General features: G+C 31.6%; 3 protein-coding genes across 4 annotated transcripts in view; 1 reads left to right on the forward strand and 2 right to left on the reverse strand.

The window, feature by feature from the left end:
- The window catches only part of LOC133173684 (uncharacterized), a 22334-nt gene extending 16813 nt beyond the window's left edge, over nt 1–5521 (reverse strand). The window contains exons 1-4 of the mRNA XM_061308674.1: nt 5332–5521; nt 1891–1921; nt 1556–1672; nt 970–1087 (exon numbers count right to left, since the gene is read on the reverse strand). Of these exons, the coding sequence (XP_061164658.1) occupies nt 970–1087; nt 1556–1672; nt 1891–1921; nt 5332–5521 (456 nt within the window). The remainder of the gene's footprint in view (nt 1–969; nt 1088–1555; nt 1673–1890; nt 1922–5331) is intronic.
- Nucleotides 5522–6695: 1174 nt separating this feature from the next.
- Nucleotides 6696–14476, reverse strand: LOC133173691 (ubiquitin carboxyl-terminal hydrolase 46-like). 2 transcript variants are annotated; one of them, XM_061308688.1, is made up of 9 exons: nt 14387–14476; nt 12777–12857; nt 12150–12369; nt 11366–11446; nt 10399–10526; nt 10064–10224; nt 9489–9621; nt 9206–9349; nt 6696–8945 (listed from the first exon to the last, which is right to left on the reverse strand). In XM_061308688.1, the coding sequence occupies exons 1-9, from the start codon at nt 14387–14389 to the stop codon at nt 8844–8846; spliced, it is 1053 nt and encodes a 350-aa protein (XP_061164672.1). In that variant the 5' UTR covers nt 14390–14476; the 3' UTR covers nt 6696–8843. The 2 variants fall into 2 exon arrangements, with proteins under 2 accessions (XP_061164672.1, XP_061164673.1); XM_061308689.1 differs by having other exon boundaries at nt 10399–10523; nt 14387–14458.
- A 4157-nt stretch (nt 14477–18633) lies between these two features.
- On the forward strand, nt 18634–19713 carry LOC133173693 (large ribosomal subunit protein eL21-like). Its single transcript, XM_061308691.1, has 4 exons — nt 18634–18794; nt 19029–19141; nt 19262–19412; nt 19604–19713. Exons 1-4 carry the CDS (start codon nt 18666–18668, stop codon nt 19691–19693), a joined length of 483 nt encoding a protein of 160 aa, XP_061164675.1. The 5' UTR covers nt 18634–18665; the 3' UTR covers nt 19694–19713.
- The last annotated feature ends 1039 nt before the right edge of the window (nt 19714–20752 follow it).

A 20752-nucleotide genomic window follows, 5' to 3' on the forward strand; every position in this document is an offset into this window, starting at 1 on the left:
TTCACTATATAATCAATAGAGCCCCACCCTAACACCAGAACCCCTGACCCAGGGGCCATGAAATTCACAATTTCTGAAAAGGCAGCCATGGTCACCATAACTATGTTCTTAGTTTGTTTATTTAATATCCAGGAGCAAAGAAGATTTTTAGAGAATTAATGTATTTTCACTATACAATCTATAGAGCCCTGCCCTAACACCAGAACCCCTGACCCTGGGGCCATGAAATTCACAATTTTGGAAGAGGCCCTCTTGCTCATCATAACTATGTACTGAGTTACTTTATTTAATACCCAGGAGCAGAGAAGAAGATTTTCAAAGAATTAATGCATTTTCACTATATAATCAATACAGCCTTACCCTAACACCTGAACCCCTGACCCTGGGGCCATGAATTCACAATTTTGGAAGAGGCCCTCTTGCTCATCATAACTATGTACTGAGTTACTTTATTTAATACCCAGGAGCAGAGAAGAAGATTTTCAAAGAATTAATGCATTTTCACTATATAATCAATACAGCCCCACCCTAACACCAGAACCCCTGACCCTGGGGCCATGAATTTCACAATTTTGGTAGAGGGCTCAATGCTTATTACAATCATGCCAACAGTTTGACTGCTTGATGTCCAGGAGTAAAGAAGAAGATTTTTAAAGATTGCATTAATTTTGGTGGTTTTAGCCCCACCCCTCAGGCCCCAGGTGGACAGGGACCATGAAATTCAAAATTTTTGTTCCCCTTCACCCATAGATGCTATATGCCAAATTTGGTTGAAATTGGTTGAACAGTTTCAGAGAAGAAGCTAATAATGTTCAAATGTTAACGCACAATGCAAGCCGATGGAGGAAAATGGATAGCAATAGGTAACCTGAGTGACTCAGGTGACCTAATAAAAATTCAGAGAATAAGACTGATTTCTTTCAGTATAAAAATTGTTTTTTTTCTCACAGAAGATAATTTTAAACCTACAGGTGCCTGCTCCAAGTCAAGAGCATGAACAAGTTTATGAACCGCTGCAGTTGTTCCACTTCCACAGAAGATTACAGAGTCATGTTCACTAGCATGAACAGAGTTCCGAATAATATCCCTGCAGTACAAAAAAGAAAAAAAATCGAGTTTTGCAAAATTTTTAATATAGATGCAATATATATAAAAATCAATTTAGATGACTCAATTTCAGACTAAGAGAATTCAAAATCCAATTAATGCACATACATGTTATGTAAAGATGATAAATTAAGCAATGGGGATTGTTGCATTTCTGTTTATTATACATGTACCTTTGAGCATTGGAATTATTTTTGTTAAAATGGGGAAAACAGATTGATCATACTTAGTATCATTAATAGTGTTATGATTTAAGGAACAATATTCTGCATGGGTGTTAATCATGTTAATTTTATAAAATTTCTCCAAATGCAAATTTTGCAAATAGTCAAGTATTATCTAAACTTGAACATTTCTAGGTTTGCAGTAAACAAGCTTCATGTCTATATACTGAAGTCCATATTATCCATATTCAGTTCATGCTTGTTGTGTATCTATATATATCTACCTGGCTTCATGTCTGTATAGTGTTGTTTGTAGAGAAGTCAGACTTGTGGTTGTGTGTGTATTTCCATAATCTGGTAGAACTTCATTCTGAATGTAATCTTCAATAAACTTCAATGCCCTTAAAAATATTAAAATTATCCCTATCTTTCAGAAGACACAATCAATGGGGAAAAAATTAAAAATGAAGGCAAGAAAGGTAGAATGAATTTTATTTAAGTACTATTATTTGAAAAAATAAGTATATTTTACATTTCTCAGTCGAAGAATTCTCAAAGCACTGAATCAGCTGACTTAAATTTTCTGAATCTGTGTCCTATCATTATCAATATGTCTTACCTTCCAGAGGCAATGTAGTCCACATAAGTCACTAGAAATATCAAAGCAGTGAATTATCATACTGGCAAAAAAGTGTGTAAACATGACAATAATAACCTCTGATATTTATATTCAATTTATTTAGCAATTAGCTATGTGAGAATCAATTTTAGCATAGCAAGTATTACTGAGAAGTTGGAAGCAATTCTTTTTGATGAAATGAAGAAAACTTAGTCTAATAAAAAAAAAGCAATCCAGAACAATCAGGAGTCAGAAACCAATAGTTCTTAATTTATCATATACATGTGTAAATAACATTGTTTATATTAATATATGAAGTATGAAGCAATTCTATTCAACAGTATGAAGAACGTCAATATAAAACAGCAGTCTGCTGCTAAAAATGCCTGACCACCAGAAATACAATAGGTACAGTCCAAAGACTATTTCTACCTATGTAGCTACTTATAGCTACCTAAGGTATTTAAACCTACTCCAGGTAGTAGTTTTAGCTACTTTTTGCTTTATTTGCATTTTGTGGTCAAGCGCTGGAATGGCATAATATGGTGAGTACCAAATTTCTTAATACAGTCACACTGAATACGACAAAAATTTTGGCCAAGAAATGATTACTTTCTTACTTATCAATTTTACATCAAAACTGCATTCAGTTTCATTTGTGGTAGCTAAGGATCAAAATTAAGCCTAAAATTCTTACAAATCTGTATCAATTTTTAAATTTTAAAACTTACCTTAATGCATTCTTAGTTAAAATGTTTTGGGGATGAATTTTCATGTATTTCCTATCCATTCTCCACTCTCATAAAGTGTTCAAATTTACATCCTGAATTTTGCAGTGCAAGTGCACAAGATGATAAACAACAAGTTTATCTTAATCATCATTTTATTTTATTTTCAAACACAGGTAAAAGTAGGCAGAAGTAGCTACTTCAAGTAGGTTTAAATACCAGGGTGGCTATTAATAGTTACATAGGTAGAAATAGTCTTTAGACTGGACCTGTAAAGTCATCCTAAGACCAAGATTTGCATAATTTAAACCTAATATGTTGAGGGTGCGACTGTTAGGGCGAGGGCAGATACCTATTCAGCTTTAATTTAGAGCCGTCTCTTCAAACTACATGTGAAATTTGGTACATCTAGACTCTAACGTCAAATGACATCGTATGTAAGTTGCATTACCAAATCGAAGCCTGAGCAGTGCTAATTTAATGAAGAACATTTAATCTGCCTATTATTTATCTGCAATATATACTTTAAAGCAAAGTGAATTTATTTTTTGATGAACTTTTATTGTTACTGCGAGAACGTAGTTTGCAGCGAGATGCAATTCGCAAAAGATTGTGGGTCCAGAGGGTAACTGTGGAAAAAATCATTTGGATCAATGTGGAAGTCCGAATTTTCGGAACATACTAAAGACCTGACCTACTAAAGACCTGACTGACCTGACCAACAAAAAATTCTCCAAATATCAATATTCTGAGTTTTTGTATCAACTTTTTCATGATATTTTCTTAATCATAAGGTGTAATTCAATTGAATAAAGGTATATTCAATCATTTTTACCAAATTTATTGTCATTAATCAATTCATTTCATGAAAATTTAATGACCTGACCAAATTTGATATGACCTGACCAAATGATAATCATTCATAATTGTTATCTTTTTAAAAATATTTGATACATTTTCAAATTTGTTCTCTATTATAATGATAAATAGTTTAGATAAAATGTTTTTAGATGCATTTTTACCAAATATTTAGTCATTTATCCATTCATTTCATGAAAATTTAATGACCAGACCAAATTTGAAATGACCTGACCAAATGATAATCATTCATATTTGTTATCTTTTTAAAAAATATTTGATACTTTTTTCAAATTTGTTCTCTATTAAAATGATTCATACTTTAGACAAAATGTTTTAGAAACATTTTTACCAAATATTTAGTCTTTATTCATTCATTTCTTGATAATTTAATGACCTGACCAAATTTGAAATGACCTGACCTAATGATAATCATTATCTATCTTTTTAAAAATATTTGATACATTTTTAATTTATGTTCTCTATTATAATTATTAATACTTAGATAAAATGTTTTTAGAAATATTTATACCAAATATTTAGTCATTTATCTATTTATTTCATGCTAATTTATTGACGTGACCAAATATGGAATGACCTGACGAAATAATAATCATTCATAATTGTTATCTTTTTAAAAATTTTTGATACATCTCTAAAATATATTATTTATTATAATGATTAAAACTAAATTGAAATTTATTTTGCTACGAAAACTATGGATTCATCTCCGCATAACTATTGATGCCAATTTACATTACTAATTATTAGCAGTGCATGCATTCGTCATAAAACATCTATCTTCAAAAATAATTTCTGCATACAAGGATAAAAGTGATGATTATCCTCAGTCTTTATATTCACAAGACTTGATCTTCTTATAGGGTCTTAAACAATTAAGTTTAAATTTGATTAATTCGAATTTTAATCAGTAGTGTAGTAAGTAAGTAAGTAAGTAAGTAAATGGTTTATTATAGTGACATGTGTTATGTACAATTACAACAACTGTCAACAAATATACATATAATAGGAATTTAAACACCCGGCCCATCGGGCCTATATGTCACTTTTAACGATATAACATTCAATAAGAATACTGTGATATTACGCATTGCGTTTATTATAAATAATAGACTGTCTGTAAGTATAAGCTGAGTATATGAATTTTCCGATTTGTCTTGGGAAATTTACTAAAAGAAATTTGGTTTTGTCTAAATCTGACATATTTATATCAAATGAAGTTGGTTTAAATCCAATACTGGTAAAAAAGATTTCTCTAAAATTTGAATATGATGTACAATGAAGCAAAAAGTGGCATTCATCTTCTACACTATTTGAAGAACATAGAGTACAGAGTCTATCAGATAAAGCCTCCCCCTTATACCGTCCTGTTTCTATTCTAATAGGTAATACACCACACCTAAATTGAGCAAGTATAGAACGATGACACTTTGGAATATCCATTGTTACATATTTCTCAGTATGAAAATCAATCTTTACGGCTCGGTAGGTTCTAAGTTTTGGGACGTTTTGGAGTATGTACATGATATAATCCACTAGTTATACACAAGCTCCCTTGAAGGGATATAGGTAGGTAATTGTTGAACAAACAATGGGTGATCAGTGCCCCCTCTTGACACTTCTATCACAATAAATTAGCAGAGTAAGCGGATCAACAATTATCTTTTTCTCTTCGGCCAGACTTTTTTTTTGTTTTAAGCGCTCGCTATAAGTATAATCAGAGACATAAATAACAACCTGGTATAAAGGAAAAAAATTAAGTCATAATTATTACGGAATACGGACACAGATGAAATATTTTAAGTCTGACATGAAAAAAGAAACGTGAATTTACCTTTTCTCAATCCAAATGGGCCACTGAAAATTTTGTCTTTCCCTATTACATTCTTTCGAATATACTCTATTAGACATTCTTTTGAATGCTGATCATGTCCGATATGTTCTAAGGTTGTGTGCTCTTTTGGTAACGAGTAAAACTGACGATTTCTAGCATCGTGTGAATTCTTCTTCATGGTCGCCTCCATATTGTTTGTCATAGTCACAACAATGTTTGACCAACAATAAAATGGAAACGTGCAAAAATTATTTTCCCGATATACTTTTTTCTCTCGACCTTAAAATATATTTAAATATTTATTATTTTAAATATACTTAAAATTATTTAAGATAATTTCTTGAAAAAATCGTGAATATTGTGTTATTAAAATGTCTTTCATATTTTTCAATATATCTCAACCTGCTCTAATCACAGGAGTTCGCAATTTTATCAATTAAGTCAATAAAAATCACTCGATTGACCAAGCCATGAGATATGCGTTAGCATAGCGAATGCTAACGCATAGCTCATGGCTTGGTCAATCGAGTGATTTTTATTGACTTAATTGATAAAATTGCGAACTCCTGTGCTCTAATCCAATAATAATATAATAAATAATATAAAAATAATACGATAGAATTCCAATGAACTCAAAACTAATGTAGTTACCCTAAGTCAAGAAAATGAAAAACATATGTGCATGTGTATTACAAAGTTTAATTCCTCTAAGAGTCCAGGTATTGGAAAACAGGTGAAATTGCAATGTTTTTTATTTTCCCCAGAAAACAGGTGTGTAATATGCATGAGTACCTTCAGCAAAAAAAAAAAAGAAATAAGCAGTCACCCTTGATCCAAAAAAAAAAAAAATTAAACATGTTTTAAATTACCGTACTTGGGCTTTCAAAATAAACAAGAGGCCCATAGGCCACAACACTTGCCTGAGAAACTATGGCCCTGATGTTCTCCGATCATCAGTAGATTTTTTTTCCTATATATTCATACATGTAAAACTTTTAAAGTCTATTGTGGCCTCACCCTACTCTGAGGATCATGATTTGAACAAACTTGAACCTACACCACCTGAGAGAAATGATTTGTATAACCTTATTGTATGGAATTTGAGAAATTCAGAAAGCATGAGTTTTAATTTCTCACAACAATTTCATATCTAAAAAAATACTGGGCCAGATTTGTATTGAAGCCATTCCTTCTTATTTCTCTGTGCTCTGTCTCCCTATCCTTACATATATCTCACGACCATATTGAAATATGTATATGTGTTAATGTTTAGAAATTATGTATCAGATAAATAACAGTATAAAATTTTGTGGATTCATTTATGTAGCTGCATTGTCTTGTAAAAAGAGAAAAAGAGTAAACTATAATTTTAAAACATATTTTTATCTTGGTTATCAAATATACATCTCATGTCTGTACACAGAAATTATCTACATTTGTACAACATAGATGGAATATTCCACAGTGTTATGTACAATGTAAGAACAGGATGTCCGATGTAATATCACAAAATGGACAGTATCACATTTAACTTGACAGTAAAATAAGCATTGTCGGGACCACAACATATACATGTAAAGATATCAATTGATGCAATACTTTTCACATAGTTTTTTGTTACCCTTCACAATGATGAAATTTTCCTCAGCAAAACCAAACATGGAATACAAAATCTGGCTATACAGAGCACTTGATCTAAGTTTTCGTATCACTTGGAGGATACTAATTAAATTATCATTAACATCACTTGGAGGATACTAAAGTATCATTAACACTGGAAGAAGCAAAAATAGAGAAAATGCTATAATACATGCAATGAATTATGAAACTTCTTTCTAATTAGATTTACTTAAAAAAATGAATCATTAGATTACATGTATTTTGAATATAGAATTAATATAATAAGAAAAGAATAGAACAGATTAAATGTACAGACATTCCTTTATGCGAAATTTTATACTGGGAAAGAAAAACTTACTTTGAGGACTAAGCCACTTAAGTAAACCTGTTACCTTAGATTGGTTAAAAATCAGTAGTGAAAGTGGAAATAAGACTGACCCACATCGCTGTTACTGTGCCAGATACACCTGACACAACATTATCTTACAATAACTATCTACATAATGTATATACATGTATCTAAGGAGAAGGGCCAGATGCTTCCCTCAGGAATGACAAAAACACTTTGATAAAATCAACACATGATTAACACAAAGGATTTTAAATTCCCATAGACAAAGAAGCAGTTGGTGATGCAGCATTACAATCAAGCAGCTCACTTCAGGGATCGACTTATATTCACTTACATGTAAATGTTTTACAAGCTTTATGTAGTGTTTGTACTAATACTTGTACCTTTAACTTTAGCTACAACACCATTTCAAGTCTTAAGGTACCTAAATTATTTCATAGTTTAAATACTAACAAATTTCCAGTTCATACACCTCTTATCTGAAGGTACATCTGTTAAGTTACCTAACAGTCTCTATGTAGATTTGCAGCTTGTTCTTATTTCTGTATCAAGTAAATGTACACTTTAAAAATTCTTAGATACTGTATGTTAAATAAAATAATCTCTAAATACCATACTTAATTAATAGCACTGAATGTCCAGGAAAATTATGACAAATCTTTTTTACTTACTCATTTGAAATGATTACTTGTAGAACTGAACCTATGTCAAATGTAGCAACATTGAGGTCGAAGCAAAAATAATGAAACCTTTGTAAATACTTATTTCTTCATCTATTATTAAGGCTTGTTTACAGGTGTATTTCAAAAAGAAAAAAAATGCAGTAAACAATCCTCAAAAAAATGTTTTAATATAAATCAGTTCTTATTCAGAATAAAAGAATTATTTTAAGAATAAATGTACATGTATAAAACATTTGCATGGTAATGTGAGGAATGATTTAAAATAACATAATAAAACAGCTGTTAAATGCTATCATTGCACTATTAGAGTAAATTTCACCACCATCTAACTTTCCCATTCAGAAATTATCATCACATTGTCAATCAATCATTTACAATACCTGTGACTAATTTGAAACAATATCATGATAGCAAAGAGAAATAATGACGTTTTAAATTACTGTTAATACATGTATTTCTACATTCTCATCTTTGCATTCTCATTTAAATAAAAGGTCAATTAAAGCAATTATTAAATATCACACCATACACATTTAATATAGCATATCCTTTATGATGGAATACCATTCAAAACGCTGTGGTATACCCTTTCTGTTGGAATACCATTGATAACTGACTGTGAATACAACAATATCACACTTCAAAAAATGAACAAAATTTTTTGTAACAATGTGACCCGTTAAAGCACATCCACCAGACAGAAAAAGTCACAACAATAAATACCGCTGGTCACTTATTCACACATAACAAAATAATTTCTCTTGACAAAATCCTCCTTGTAGTTTACAAAGAATAAACAGCTGATTAACAGTGGAGCATGGCCTGGTGTGATCAGGTGCTACAGATATCAGTGCTGTCTACTCTCTTGACTGATAAAACAATATGTAGCCTGTCTCTGAATTCTTCTGCAAGTCTGATGGGATTCCATAGAAATCTTCTATTGTACTGGAATCTATTTTCTACAAAATTTAACCCATTTCTTTCAAAATCCAGTATACAGCAAAATGACCATTTTATAATAAAAATAAAATCAAAGCTAAATGAGTTTGCTGTGTTTGCAGGCAATATCACATTTAATAAATTCCTCTGTCAGGACATATGAAATCTTTTAAGCATGCATGAATGTATAGAGAACATAAAAACTAGACAAATAATGTTAAGAATCAAAGAAACTACAGAACATAAATTTTTCAGATCTTAAACAGAAATAAATACATACATCCACTATATCATCATCAAACAGCAACCAGAATCCGTCACTTTTGACGATACTGATATAATGACCACGATTGAGACTACTTCCTATGTGTATCACCACGGCAACAAGGTCATACATTCTGTCTGGATTACAGGCATCGTCAGACTGCAAAAACAAACTGAACAGTCAAAGATAAACCACAGGAATCTACATCTGTGAAAGCTTGTTTTAAATATATGAACTTAAAAATTCCAGCAACAAAAAAAAGAATGGTATTATAAATCTATTATAAATCTTAATTTACTGTATTGAACAGTCGAAGTTCAAGAGGAAAGACAACTCGGTAGGAGAGCTTCGTAAATCTATTCATCTGTTCCATATATTTAAATCTTTTTAAATGCAGGGCTAAAATCTGTGGAAGTTTCTTCACTCTCATTCTGTTGAAAAAACAAATTAATTAGATTGTGAATGTACAATTAGACCTGTATTCTTAATATTAAAATTTTAATTTATGTGCTCCCTCTACCCCTTCTTTACCAATAACCAAACCCTGAGATAAAGATTAAATCATGATAATTTGCAAAATGGCAGCCAAGCTCAGGTATTCCATTCAAGTAGTGTACATGTAAGTAGCATCAGTCTACAAACACTGTGCTCACCTTTTCTGTGCCTCATGCTTGCTACAGCACACTTCACAGTAATACTTGTGCTCACCTTTTCTGTGCCTCCTGCTTGCTACAGCACACTTTACAGTAATACTTGTGCTCAACTTTTCTGTGCGTCTTGTTTGCTACAGCACACTTCACAGTAATACTTGTGCTCACCTTTTTTGTGCCTCATGTTTGCTACAGCACATTTTACAGTAATGCTTGTGCTCACCTTTTCTGTGCCTCTTGCTTGCTACAGCACACTTCACAGTAATACTTGTGCTCAGCACTTAGAGTCTCCATGCTGCTGAAACCTCTCAGACAATGGGTTATACTGGTATTCTGTTCAACATCCACAGATAGATCCAAAAAATCCTCATCCTTACTGCTCACCTAAACATTAACAACACTTCTTATTAATGTACTGAGTTTTATAAATAATTGTTTAATACACATGTAGTAGAAACACATTTAAAAATCTCCATTTGTGTTGTAGTATACTGCGAAAATCTGATTTTAAAGATGGTATTATTCACTAAAATGATCATTGATCATAAACAAGCTTACTGTTTCACAATTGAGACACCGTGTTTCATTTGTAAATGTGCCCTGGAATAACTCTTCAACCCACGTTGGTTCAGTCTTACTCTGGTTTTCAGCCCCATTAGTTTTGCCTTTATTTCCTTGTTTTTCTGCTGAAAAATAGAAATAACCCAATGCAACAATGTTCAATACTTTAGAAATTCACTATTTTGTTGTCATTTTCTTTAAATAAATGTATCCTGATATCTTATGACAGATTTAATCATAATATGATCTTTTTTCATCCTCCATCATGATATTAAGGGGAAAAAAACTGAATCAATCACTTGCTTTGTCATGAAAAAAGCTAATCCAGAAGACTTTATGGACAGTTTATCCTTTGTATTTTGAATATCAAAATAGTAAATACCATGGATATGTTGAAGTGAGTTTGAAGTCCGAACCAGTTTTTTCATTATGTAATTTAATCTCAATAGCTCAAATTAGTGAGGCAAAAATCGGACCAAATTAACTATCCGTTATCAAATTGAATCAGTAGCATAAAATCTATTATTTGATCAATAGTTTGAACCTTGATTTAAAGGTTAAATTAAATTAAGTTAACCATGAAATATTCAGATATCCTCGTAAATGAAAACAATATTTCAATACAAATCTGTGGGACCAACTTCAATTTATGCTTAGTAGGAAAATTTGTCTGCCATTTGCAAGAGAAATAGAGGAACATCATTTGATAATGTTAAAAGATAAACCAGTTTGTATAAAAAATATTTTGAAAAAATGCAGCGACTATCGATTTTAAAATTTTCTATTTATTGTCGCTGATGTGCTGCCTTAAGCAATGATTTTTCAACAGTCAGCGACTATCGTAACAACACTAGCTCAAATCCTTGGATATCTCAAAAATTTTTATCCCCCAAAGTTTGAGTCACATGTAAAAAAAATTGCTATAAACTTCAAATCTCTTATTGTTTACAGAATGTGCACTAACCTTGAAGAAGCTCAGAGACTCTGTTTAACAAGTAGTTCAAAAACTCGTGAGCATCCTGCTGCATAAAGTTGTCAAAGAGCTCTGGGGAAAAAAAATGGCAAAGTACAAATTACAAAAATCGAACAAATATCATTAATATGTATTAACTGTATGATTTTATAATTTCATAATAAATATACATTTCTTAATCACTTTCTTCCAGGAATTCTGAATTAATTTTCAAAAACATGTATCTAGTACATGTATTACTATGGAATTAAACTCATTTACAACAAAAGAACCATAAGAAAAACCTTCAATATATACATGTACAATGTACTTTTGATAAAGCAAAGAAAATGTACTCATTATCCTCTCCAACAAAAAGATGTATCAAAGCACTTGGGGTATTAAAGCCTATTTATTACAGGAAAATAATATTTACTAAAGAAATAAAGGGGTTGAAATTTGAAATGTGAATAAAAATTTGCTTTATGCTTTGAAGTGGTACTTGGTTACACTTACTATTTTACAAGATGCTGTGAGAAAAAAATTGTACTGATACCTCTAAAAATGATTTTTTTTCTTCAATTTCACTTAATATTTTAAAGTCTGACCCCTTTTCCTCTTTACAGTACGTAAAAATTTTGTTAACAGATGGGTTATCCCAGACTAGTCTTTGATATAGGATGTTATGCACAATTATTATGTATTTATATGTTTTTTATTGTTTCTTGAAATTAAAATGTCAAAACGAAATTCAAAAAAATATCATCATCCATCATTTTCCAGCACTGTCACTTACCATACTCTTTTCTTAGTCGAGTGATGAACTTCTTTGGAGCAATTGTACCCACTTTTTTCTTCTGTGTAGCTATACTGTAAAAGAGATCTGCTAAGCAGGTCAGTAGAGATTCCTTTTTGTTATTTTTCTGGTGCTGTTTGAACTGAAGAACTCTCTCTCGGAATGGTCGGCAGAAATACAAGGCTTGTAGAACTGAGTTACAATAACAAGTGTTCCCAAACTAAAACCAAGAAACAAACATGAAACTGTGTCACCTCTTTTCATGTCTACATTAACATCTTCATTACAAAAATAATAATGGGTAAGATATTTGGACATAGATATCCTTTGTTTATAATACTACAAACTTTACCTGATTACTTATATCAGAGTATTATTTGTTAATGTGCTGGGCACTATCAGAGTACTGTGAAATCACTAATTTTCTTACATGTTCAATTTTTGTTGTTTTTAGTGGTATTGAAAGATTCCCAAATGTATGTCCCCCCACAAAATGTAAAATTTCATAAATATAACAATTTAACACTCCTTCATCCATGAAATTAAATTCCAACATACCTATTTTTTTCAAACCACTAAAATTTTACTTCATGAAAATAAGTGATTTTACAATATCCCAGTACTTACATTAACAAGCCCAAAATAATGTTCATTTGCAGGAAGTTGCTCTGAGCCTATCTCTTTTTCTAGTTGGGAAGCATTGTTACCCTGAAATATAAAATTGATCTGAATCGATATCTTATAATCTAGTCTACATGGTTCAAAAAATATCAGCAAATTCTAATCTAGTATTTCATAATCATCTCCACACATACATATATAAACACATTTTAGAATTAAATAACAAAACACTTTAAAATCAAAATAAACAATTACATGTTCCTGTTTTTATACATGTAGTATAAATCACATTTTATTCTCCAAAACTTTATTTTCCTTAATTTGAATGAGATCACTTCAACAATGAAATAAAGTTCTCAATATACCATGTGATAACTCTTATTGTATGAAAGTTATGTAAAATTCTCTCTTGTGAACGAATGCAGAAATTTTCAAACGCTATTTTTTTTTTATTTTCTCAGAATGCTTCAAGACTTGGAGACTGACTCAGTGTCTAAATGCCTGGATGGGTTTCATTTATTTGATCTGGGTTTTATCACTTTCTTCTAGACATGTGGAAGCAAAATTGGATTAAAGGTTTAAATATTGGATCAAATGATCTCAAAAATCATTTAAAAAGGCCTAGCTGATATAATAATGACTATAAATGTTCATAGAAGGTGAATGTTGACTTGATTGACATATTTTATATGTCAAGTACAGCTTCAATTAATATTATTGCCATTTATTGGTAATGTATAAATTGCATCAGCTGATTGACTGTTGGTATTATTCAAACTCAGATTTGCCTGAAAAAAATCCACCCAGTTGTAATTTGAAAAGTTCGTTCTAATATAACAGGTAACAGATTTATTTTTGTCTACCCCATATATTTGGAAGGTGTGGGGATTTTGGTGATTAGGAATCAATGTATCGAGAAAGTATTGTGCAAGGAATGTGGTAGGTGTAAATAGAATTTACATATCATATTATTAAATTGATATTGTCCTACTAAATCCTATTTAGCAAAGCAAAATAAACAGGGACAGGTAATTCTAACATATGCATATACTATAAACAATTCAGAAATTTCTGAATGTCATCATGGTGTGTAAATCTGAAGTGAAGAAAACATGTTGAGAAAATGTTTTTTTTTTTTTTTTACATGAATTATTTTGGAGAGTGAAGACAAAGATATCTCAAAAGGTTTGTTATGTTTAATTTGGTAGTTATTTTCAGTGCATCCTTTTTTGTATTCTCCAAATTCTTGCTGGAATGGATCCACACAATAGATGTCATATATATTGTAAAGCACGAGTCAAGTACCTGTGTAAATCACTATTTTTAAAAAGTGAATGTCACCAGAGAATACATTTACAAATTAACATCATGCTTTACACCACATACGGAAGTATAATCTTAACACTTGATCATTTGGACTTAATGCGGTTTCATTTCATAGCATTTTTCGCACAAAGCAGCCACACAATTAATTCATGTCAATTTTTCTTCAAATGTTTACATACGCAATATATGAATGATATTCATCTGTAAATACAATATGAAGCATATTATATAGCACTGACAACTACTGGAAATACTTGAACCTTATTAAACTATATATAAAAACTACTTACCATCTCGATCTAGTTGAATAAATATTATTTCAAAATCTTATTTTCATCTCGACCGTACTATGTCCTCCATGTTGAATGCACGTAACTGCTAGAATGCATTCGGACGGTTGTGAAATATCCGGATCGGCAACAACAATATCCAATATCAGTCGGGGGTAAGGGGGGGGGGGGTATATTGAAATATAGCCTAAAATGCATCCCCACATTTTTGAAGCAGTAATAGAGGATTACTTATACCCCCTTCGGAATTTTAAAAAAAAATCATGCCAAAATAAGAAATGAATCTCGTCCGTCGGATTTCGACAATGGTATAAATATTTAAATCCACTGAGTATTATTTCCATTTTCTTTGTTTCTTATGAAAACCATAGCCGCTTATCAGTCAGTAAACGACACTAAGCAAGAGTCTTGGCTGTTCCATCTATTATGCATACAATGACATACATTGTACGCATCTATAATACAATGTTTAAAGTTAACATATTTAATATTTTACTTCGAATGTTTTTTTTTTTTATACATATATAAATACAAACAATAAAATGACTTTATTTGTTTCTTAGTAAGAATTAACGTTGCGGCTATTGCAGAAAAAATTTACATAACCCGCTTGCTAACGCTGGTTATATATTTTTTCTGCAACAGCTGTGACATTAATTTCCGCGTACTACCAAAGAAAGCATTTTATTTTTTAAATAAAATAAACTCAATATTAGTGTAACTTACGCTTATCATATATATATATATATATATATATATATATATATATATATATATATATATATATATATATATATATATATATATATATATATATATATATATATATATATTGGTGCAAGTTAATAAACGGCAGAAGCTTTAGGCATGGATTCTATATAAGTTCTTCAAACCTGCAACTCGTAATATTAAGAACAATGGGAGCACCTGCGATGGAACTTCTTTCCTCGATGATTAAAATGACCTTTGACCTTGGTCCAAGGTCATTGTAAACAGAGGGAAATGCTGAAGGTGACTTTTGACCTTAAGTTACAAGAAACCTTTCCTAATTATATTATCTATCGACCTTACTTACTTTTTCCAACCTTTCCCCGGCCCCCTTTCTTGAGCATCGCTATAGAGAAATAAAAAAAATGTTAAACGAGAGCATTAATAAAAATCTCGGATCTGGACCGCGCAGCTGAGCCTGTGTTGACGGGCCCGTAGGAGGCAATTTCAGTTAGGGGAGGGCACTTAACCAAAAATTCGTTGACAAAAAAAGGGGGGGCATTAGACGTTAATATTATTGAGGGGGCACAAGCATATAGTGGTTATGTATTCTATAGTGTCCTTTCTGATATACTTTATTTTTATTTGTCAAAATAAAGTATATCAGAAAGGATAATAGTATTATATTTATTCCCCCGTGCCCCGGTTATTACGGCCATGGGTTGGTATCTTCTGAGATTACCTTTCTTCTCGATCCCCTATGTGTTGAAGCCCCCCCCCCCCAACCCAATACACATCACTCCAGCCTTAGCTTAATGTTTCATATCATACAGGCAAAACAAAGCATGAGTAAAAGTGCACTATCGATTGTATGGTACATTTGCTTTAACCCTAATTAAGATAATATTCTTAAATATTTATCTCGTATTATTTTAAGTAGGGAATGTACATGTAATTGTGGTATTATCAGCATTTTCAGCTCACGAATATAACTTCAGAATTAGCAAATAATAACAAACAAACATAACAAAAAACAAACATATTTCTATAGAAAGAAATGAACAATTAACTGTGTCAGCCGTCAACTTGATACTCGTTGTCAACAACTGCATCGTCGACATCATGTAAATTGACCACGATGCATCTAAATTGTGCATGTACCGCAATCAGTTGATGCTTTTTGCAACTCTCTGCGATTTTCTCTTTCATTGTAGTGGTTTTATGGATTTACGGGGCACTATATACCGCGGTAGTTATCTCCTTTCTTCTCATGCATTGTAGTACCAGTCAAGCCCTTAATTATAATGAAATAATGAATCGTTCACTGAGTGGACAATTAATTTAATCAAATATTAATTTAAAAAAAAAAAAGATCCTTCAAGTATCATGTGTTAAGTTAAGAAGGGGAGAAATGTTTGAAATAAGACCATCAACTATAAATACCACCTATGATAAATACCTGATTTAAGGACGCTGTTTAATAAAGAGTTCTAATTCAACGAGAGTTTTATGCAGTTAGAGTAATCTGCTCTTTAACCTACAAAGAATCTTAAAAAGTTTAACGTACTTAACATTAAAAACATTATTTGCATGTATTTTCACAGACGTAAGTAAACAAAAGAAATATTTCTGTTAACAATACATGTACTTCATTGTCTTTGAACACTTTTCCTGGAGAAATGTATCAAGTATCCTTTGTTAAAATAACTCACATAAACTCATTTTGTACACCTTTTTACATGATAACATTTTATCAAATTTTTCATTGGTTGTTTAGAGCTTACTTAAAGGAAACATATAGGAACAAACTAATCAAATTTCCACACATGCGCTGTGAAGCTTTCTTTTCATTTCCGGTCAGCCATTAGTTAGGTCTGTGCATTTACACGTGCTGAATAAAATTCACTTAATTCTGACGTTTTTACCAATTATTCTGTTTTTGCTTACGTTTTTATTCCTTAAGTTTTTATTGGACTGTACAATCTGATATACCTTGTCATCATTAGCTTGCTAATACATTGAAAATTGGCATTGCACGTAACATTACCTGTCACTTTTAACTGAAACAGGCCCAGCACAATTTCTAGATTTAGCTATACAGCTTGAAATAGCTATATAGCTCTAATGAGCTATTGGAGATAGCTTGATAAAGCTATTTATATGCATTTTTCAGAAAAATGTATTTTTGTAAGGAACAAAAAGTCGCAAGTATTTGACTATTCACATATATGTACTATATCAAATAACAATTCATATCAAAGATATTTCTAACACTGCAGCTTTTGAATACTTTTAAGCAAAAGATTTTCCATTGTTTGAGTAACTGTCCACTACCTTGTGTGCATTGAGGCGTGGATAAGTATGATTGCTTCTCATTGTGCTGAATTATTACCAATCAATTATCTTGTTGACCATAACTGATCTCATTTATAATTTCATTAAAGAAGTAACTGTATGGTCAAGATCAGTTGCTTTATATAGCCTCAAAACTTTTAGAACTTTTGAGTACAAAGTCTCTCAAGAAGACATAATTTAGTGAGTGATTTTTACATGCATTGTTTTCACAAGAGTTCAAGATATACCAAGGTGTGACTTTTTGTACATGCTGAAAAAATAACAAATTAAAGAAAAAAATGTAAAAAATAGCTAAATCAAGCTATTCTGAATAGCTTAATAAAGCTATGTAGCTAAATCAAGCTATATAGCTAAATCAAGAGATTGTGCCGGACCTGTGTAATGGTTTAGACCTAGATAGAACGTTCTATCGTTAAAATAATATTGTCCTACGGACATGGTTGAACAAACTGTGATGAGGACTTGTCCCAAGACAGATTATTCTAGGCTAACTAGTTTAGACTGTGGATAGCCTAGTTGGTAGAGCACCTGACTAGGGTTGCAGGAGTCCTGGGTTTTGATTCCTGGTCAAGCCATAAATTTTCTCCTTTCCTGTAACATAATTTGTTTTAAAAAAAAAATTTCCAACTTAACCACACATGCAAAAAAGACATTTGGCATGCTCTAAAAAAGTTGGTGGCCGATGACCAACAATAAACCGATAACTGGTGTGCTTTTTTTTTATTTTGGGGAGGAGAGGTTTAATTTAAATTTTGACTTTTAAATAATTTTATTTTTTACCAACCTGATTTGGGGGGGGGGGGGGAGTCTTGAAAAACAACTAATAAAAAAAGTGGTCCAACTGCCCAAGGAAAAAAGTGCCATATTGATCAAAAATAATTTTGATCTCCAATCAAAAAAGGTGTCCATATAAAAGAAAAAATCAACACATTTCATTTTGCTAATTTCATCAGGATTTTGATCTCACTTCAAATTCATCTGACGTTAATGTTCTGATTTCTGCAGAGTTTATACACAATACAATGCGGGGAACATATGATATGTAGAGTAAAATATAACTTGAGAAGTAATTGGAATATGTTAATGGTTTCTACTGATGGCTGTAGAAAGAAATCATTTATTGAAAGATGAAAAAAAAATTGTCAAAGGATGGAAACAATGTTGAGATTTTCATTTTTCCGAGGGTGATGTAATATTGTATTTATCTGTAGGCACAATGACGAACACAAAAGGATACAGACGTGGAACACGTTATATGTTCTCCAGACCATTTAAAAAGCATGGAGTCATCCCACTGTCTACCTACATGGTCAACTACAAACGAGGGGACATCGTAGATGTTAAGGTGAAGAACTAAATTTAATGCCAAGTAAATCTACATGGTGCTTATTTACTCCTAGCAAATGGTTTGGCAATTATTAAAACTTCATTATCAGAGAGGCCATTTTTGGAGTAAATTGACTAATAAATACTGAACATATGGACATTCTAAAGATAGGTTTAGGTAAACTTTATTGAATAAATTTGAAGTATTTTCTGGAGATATTCATGAAATAAAACAACAAAGTCACACATTTAGGGTCATGGAGCTGTACAAAAGGGCATGCCTCACAAGTTTTACCATGGCAAGACTGGACGAATTTTTAATGTAACCAAACATGCTGTTGGAGTTATCATTAATAAGAGAGTGAGGTAATGTTATCAATTGAATTTTCTCAATTTCTGAATTTAACATACTCTCACTGAAATACATATATTTCATACTATAAAAATTGTGGCTTTTATAAATGTGACTTAACTTTCCTATTTCAGGGAGAGAATTATCCCCAAAAGAATCAATGTGAGAATTGAGCATGTGAAGCACTCCAACTGCAGACTGGAATTCTTGAAACGAGTTGCCAACAATGAGGAACTGAAGAAACAGGCCAAGGAAGGAGGCGAGAGGAAAAACCTTAAAAGATTTGTTAGTTATTCCCCTTGATCATGATATTCTAAAATAAAGTCAATGATGAACTCTCTTTATGCTGTTCACATTCTGAATTATTGTGGAGATATTTTATTCTGAGACTCTTAAGCTGTAATAACAAGGTTTATTTTGATTACTTGCGCATTGAATCTCATTTTGTAATGTTTTGTTTGGGGTTTTTTTTTCAGCCTGAGAAGCCTAGGAAGAAGCACTTTGTCAGCACAAAGTTCAACAAACCTGAGGTTTTGGAGCCTATACCTTATGAATTCATTGCATAAATTAAAGTGTTGACAAGACATTTTAGTTTTTGTTCTATTTATGTATTTGAGATATACTGATAAACATGGAGAATAACAAGTTATATAAGTCTCTTTCTTTTCCTCCCCCTTTCCTATTAAAGCACTGCTTTTCTTATTGTTAAATTCATGCTCAATAATTAAACACTGCCCCATTATGTTGGCATTTAGAATAACTTGAACCAATTTAAACTGCAGTAGATTTAATATATTTATATTTGATAATTGAAATGTTACTTTAAAAGCAGAAAATTTTGTTGAGAATTAGATTTTGTTGATAACATGTAACAATGAAATTAAATCCTAATGAAATTTTAACCAGAACTAATGCAGTCAATTGAGGTCACAAATACCCCCCCCCCCCCCCCCCCGAAAAAAAATCTGCTCAATATTTTAGGTATGAGTGTGGCAAGAGCTACTGCTCAAAAAATGTCCTTCCTCATGTCTGTCATACAACAGGGAATGAGTCTTTCTAGTAATTTATTTACATGTACAATTTTTCAAGGAAACAATCTTGTAGGAGGTGGAGGTTTATAAGTGACAAATATGCTGACTCAGACAGGTAACAGATAATTGGCAGTATCACTGTTAAAATTTTAAAGTGGAATTTATCGAATGTGATGCATTTGCTGCTATTACTTCTTTTCATTGGGAGTTATTTTGAATTTTATCTACATGCATATGAACCTATTTCCAAGAATTCGTTCATTAAGGATAGATGATACAAACAATTTTTAGCTTTACTGGTCAGAGACCAGAAGAGCTTATGCGATAGTAAGGTGTCCGTCGTCCGTCCGTCTGTCTGTCTGTCCGTAAACAATTTTTCAAAACGCTACTCCTCCTACAGTTTTGGTCTGATTTCAATATAACTTTGCACACAAGTAGACTACACTAAGATACATTATTTAGTGCATGGGTTTTTGATTTCGATGGACGGTGTTGCCATGGTTACTAAAAATAGAAATTTCTGTGAAATTACTTTAAAACGCTACTCCTCCTTACAGTTTTGGTCCGATTTCAATATAACTTGGCACACAAGTA

This window comes from Saccostrea echinata, unplaced genomic scaffold, assembly GCF_033153115.1.
Source record: "Saccostrea echinata isolate AGI-Se365-2 ecotype Australia unplaced genomic scaffold, CSIRO_AGI_Sech_v1 ptg000056l, whole genome shotgun sequence".
NCBI classification, from domain to species: Eukaryota; Metazoa; Mollusca; class Bivalvia; order Ostreida; family Ostreidae; genus Saccostrea; species Saccostrea echinata.

Excerpts from the sequence above, each read along its gene's own strand:
- LOC133173691 (XM_061308688.1), bottom strand. Across the intron at positions 9,350-9,488 it reads AACTTCGACTGTTCAATACA|TCTGACGATGCCTGTAATCC; the intron begins GTAAATTAAGAT and ends TTGTTTTTGCAG. Across the intron at positions 8,946-9,205 it reads TTGATGATGATATAGTGGAT|AAAATAGATTCCAGTACAAT; the intron begins GTATGTATTTAT and ends TAAATTTTGTAG.
- LOC133173693 (XM_061308691.1), top strand. The coding sequence starts at position 18,666 with ATGACGAACACAAAAGGATACAGACGTGGAACACGTTATATGTTCTCC. Across the intron at positions 19,142-19,261 it reads ATCATTAATAAGAGAGTGAG|GGAGAGAATTATCCCCAAAA; the intron begins GTAATGTTATCA and ends TTCCTATTTCAG. Across the intron at positions 19,413-19,603 it reads GGAAAAACCTTAAAAGATTT|CCTGAGAAGCCTAGGAAGAA; the intron begins GTTAGTTATTCC and ends TTTTTTTTTCAG.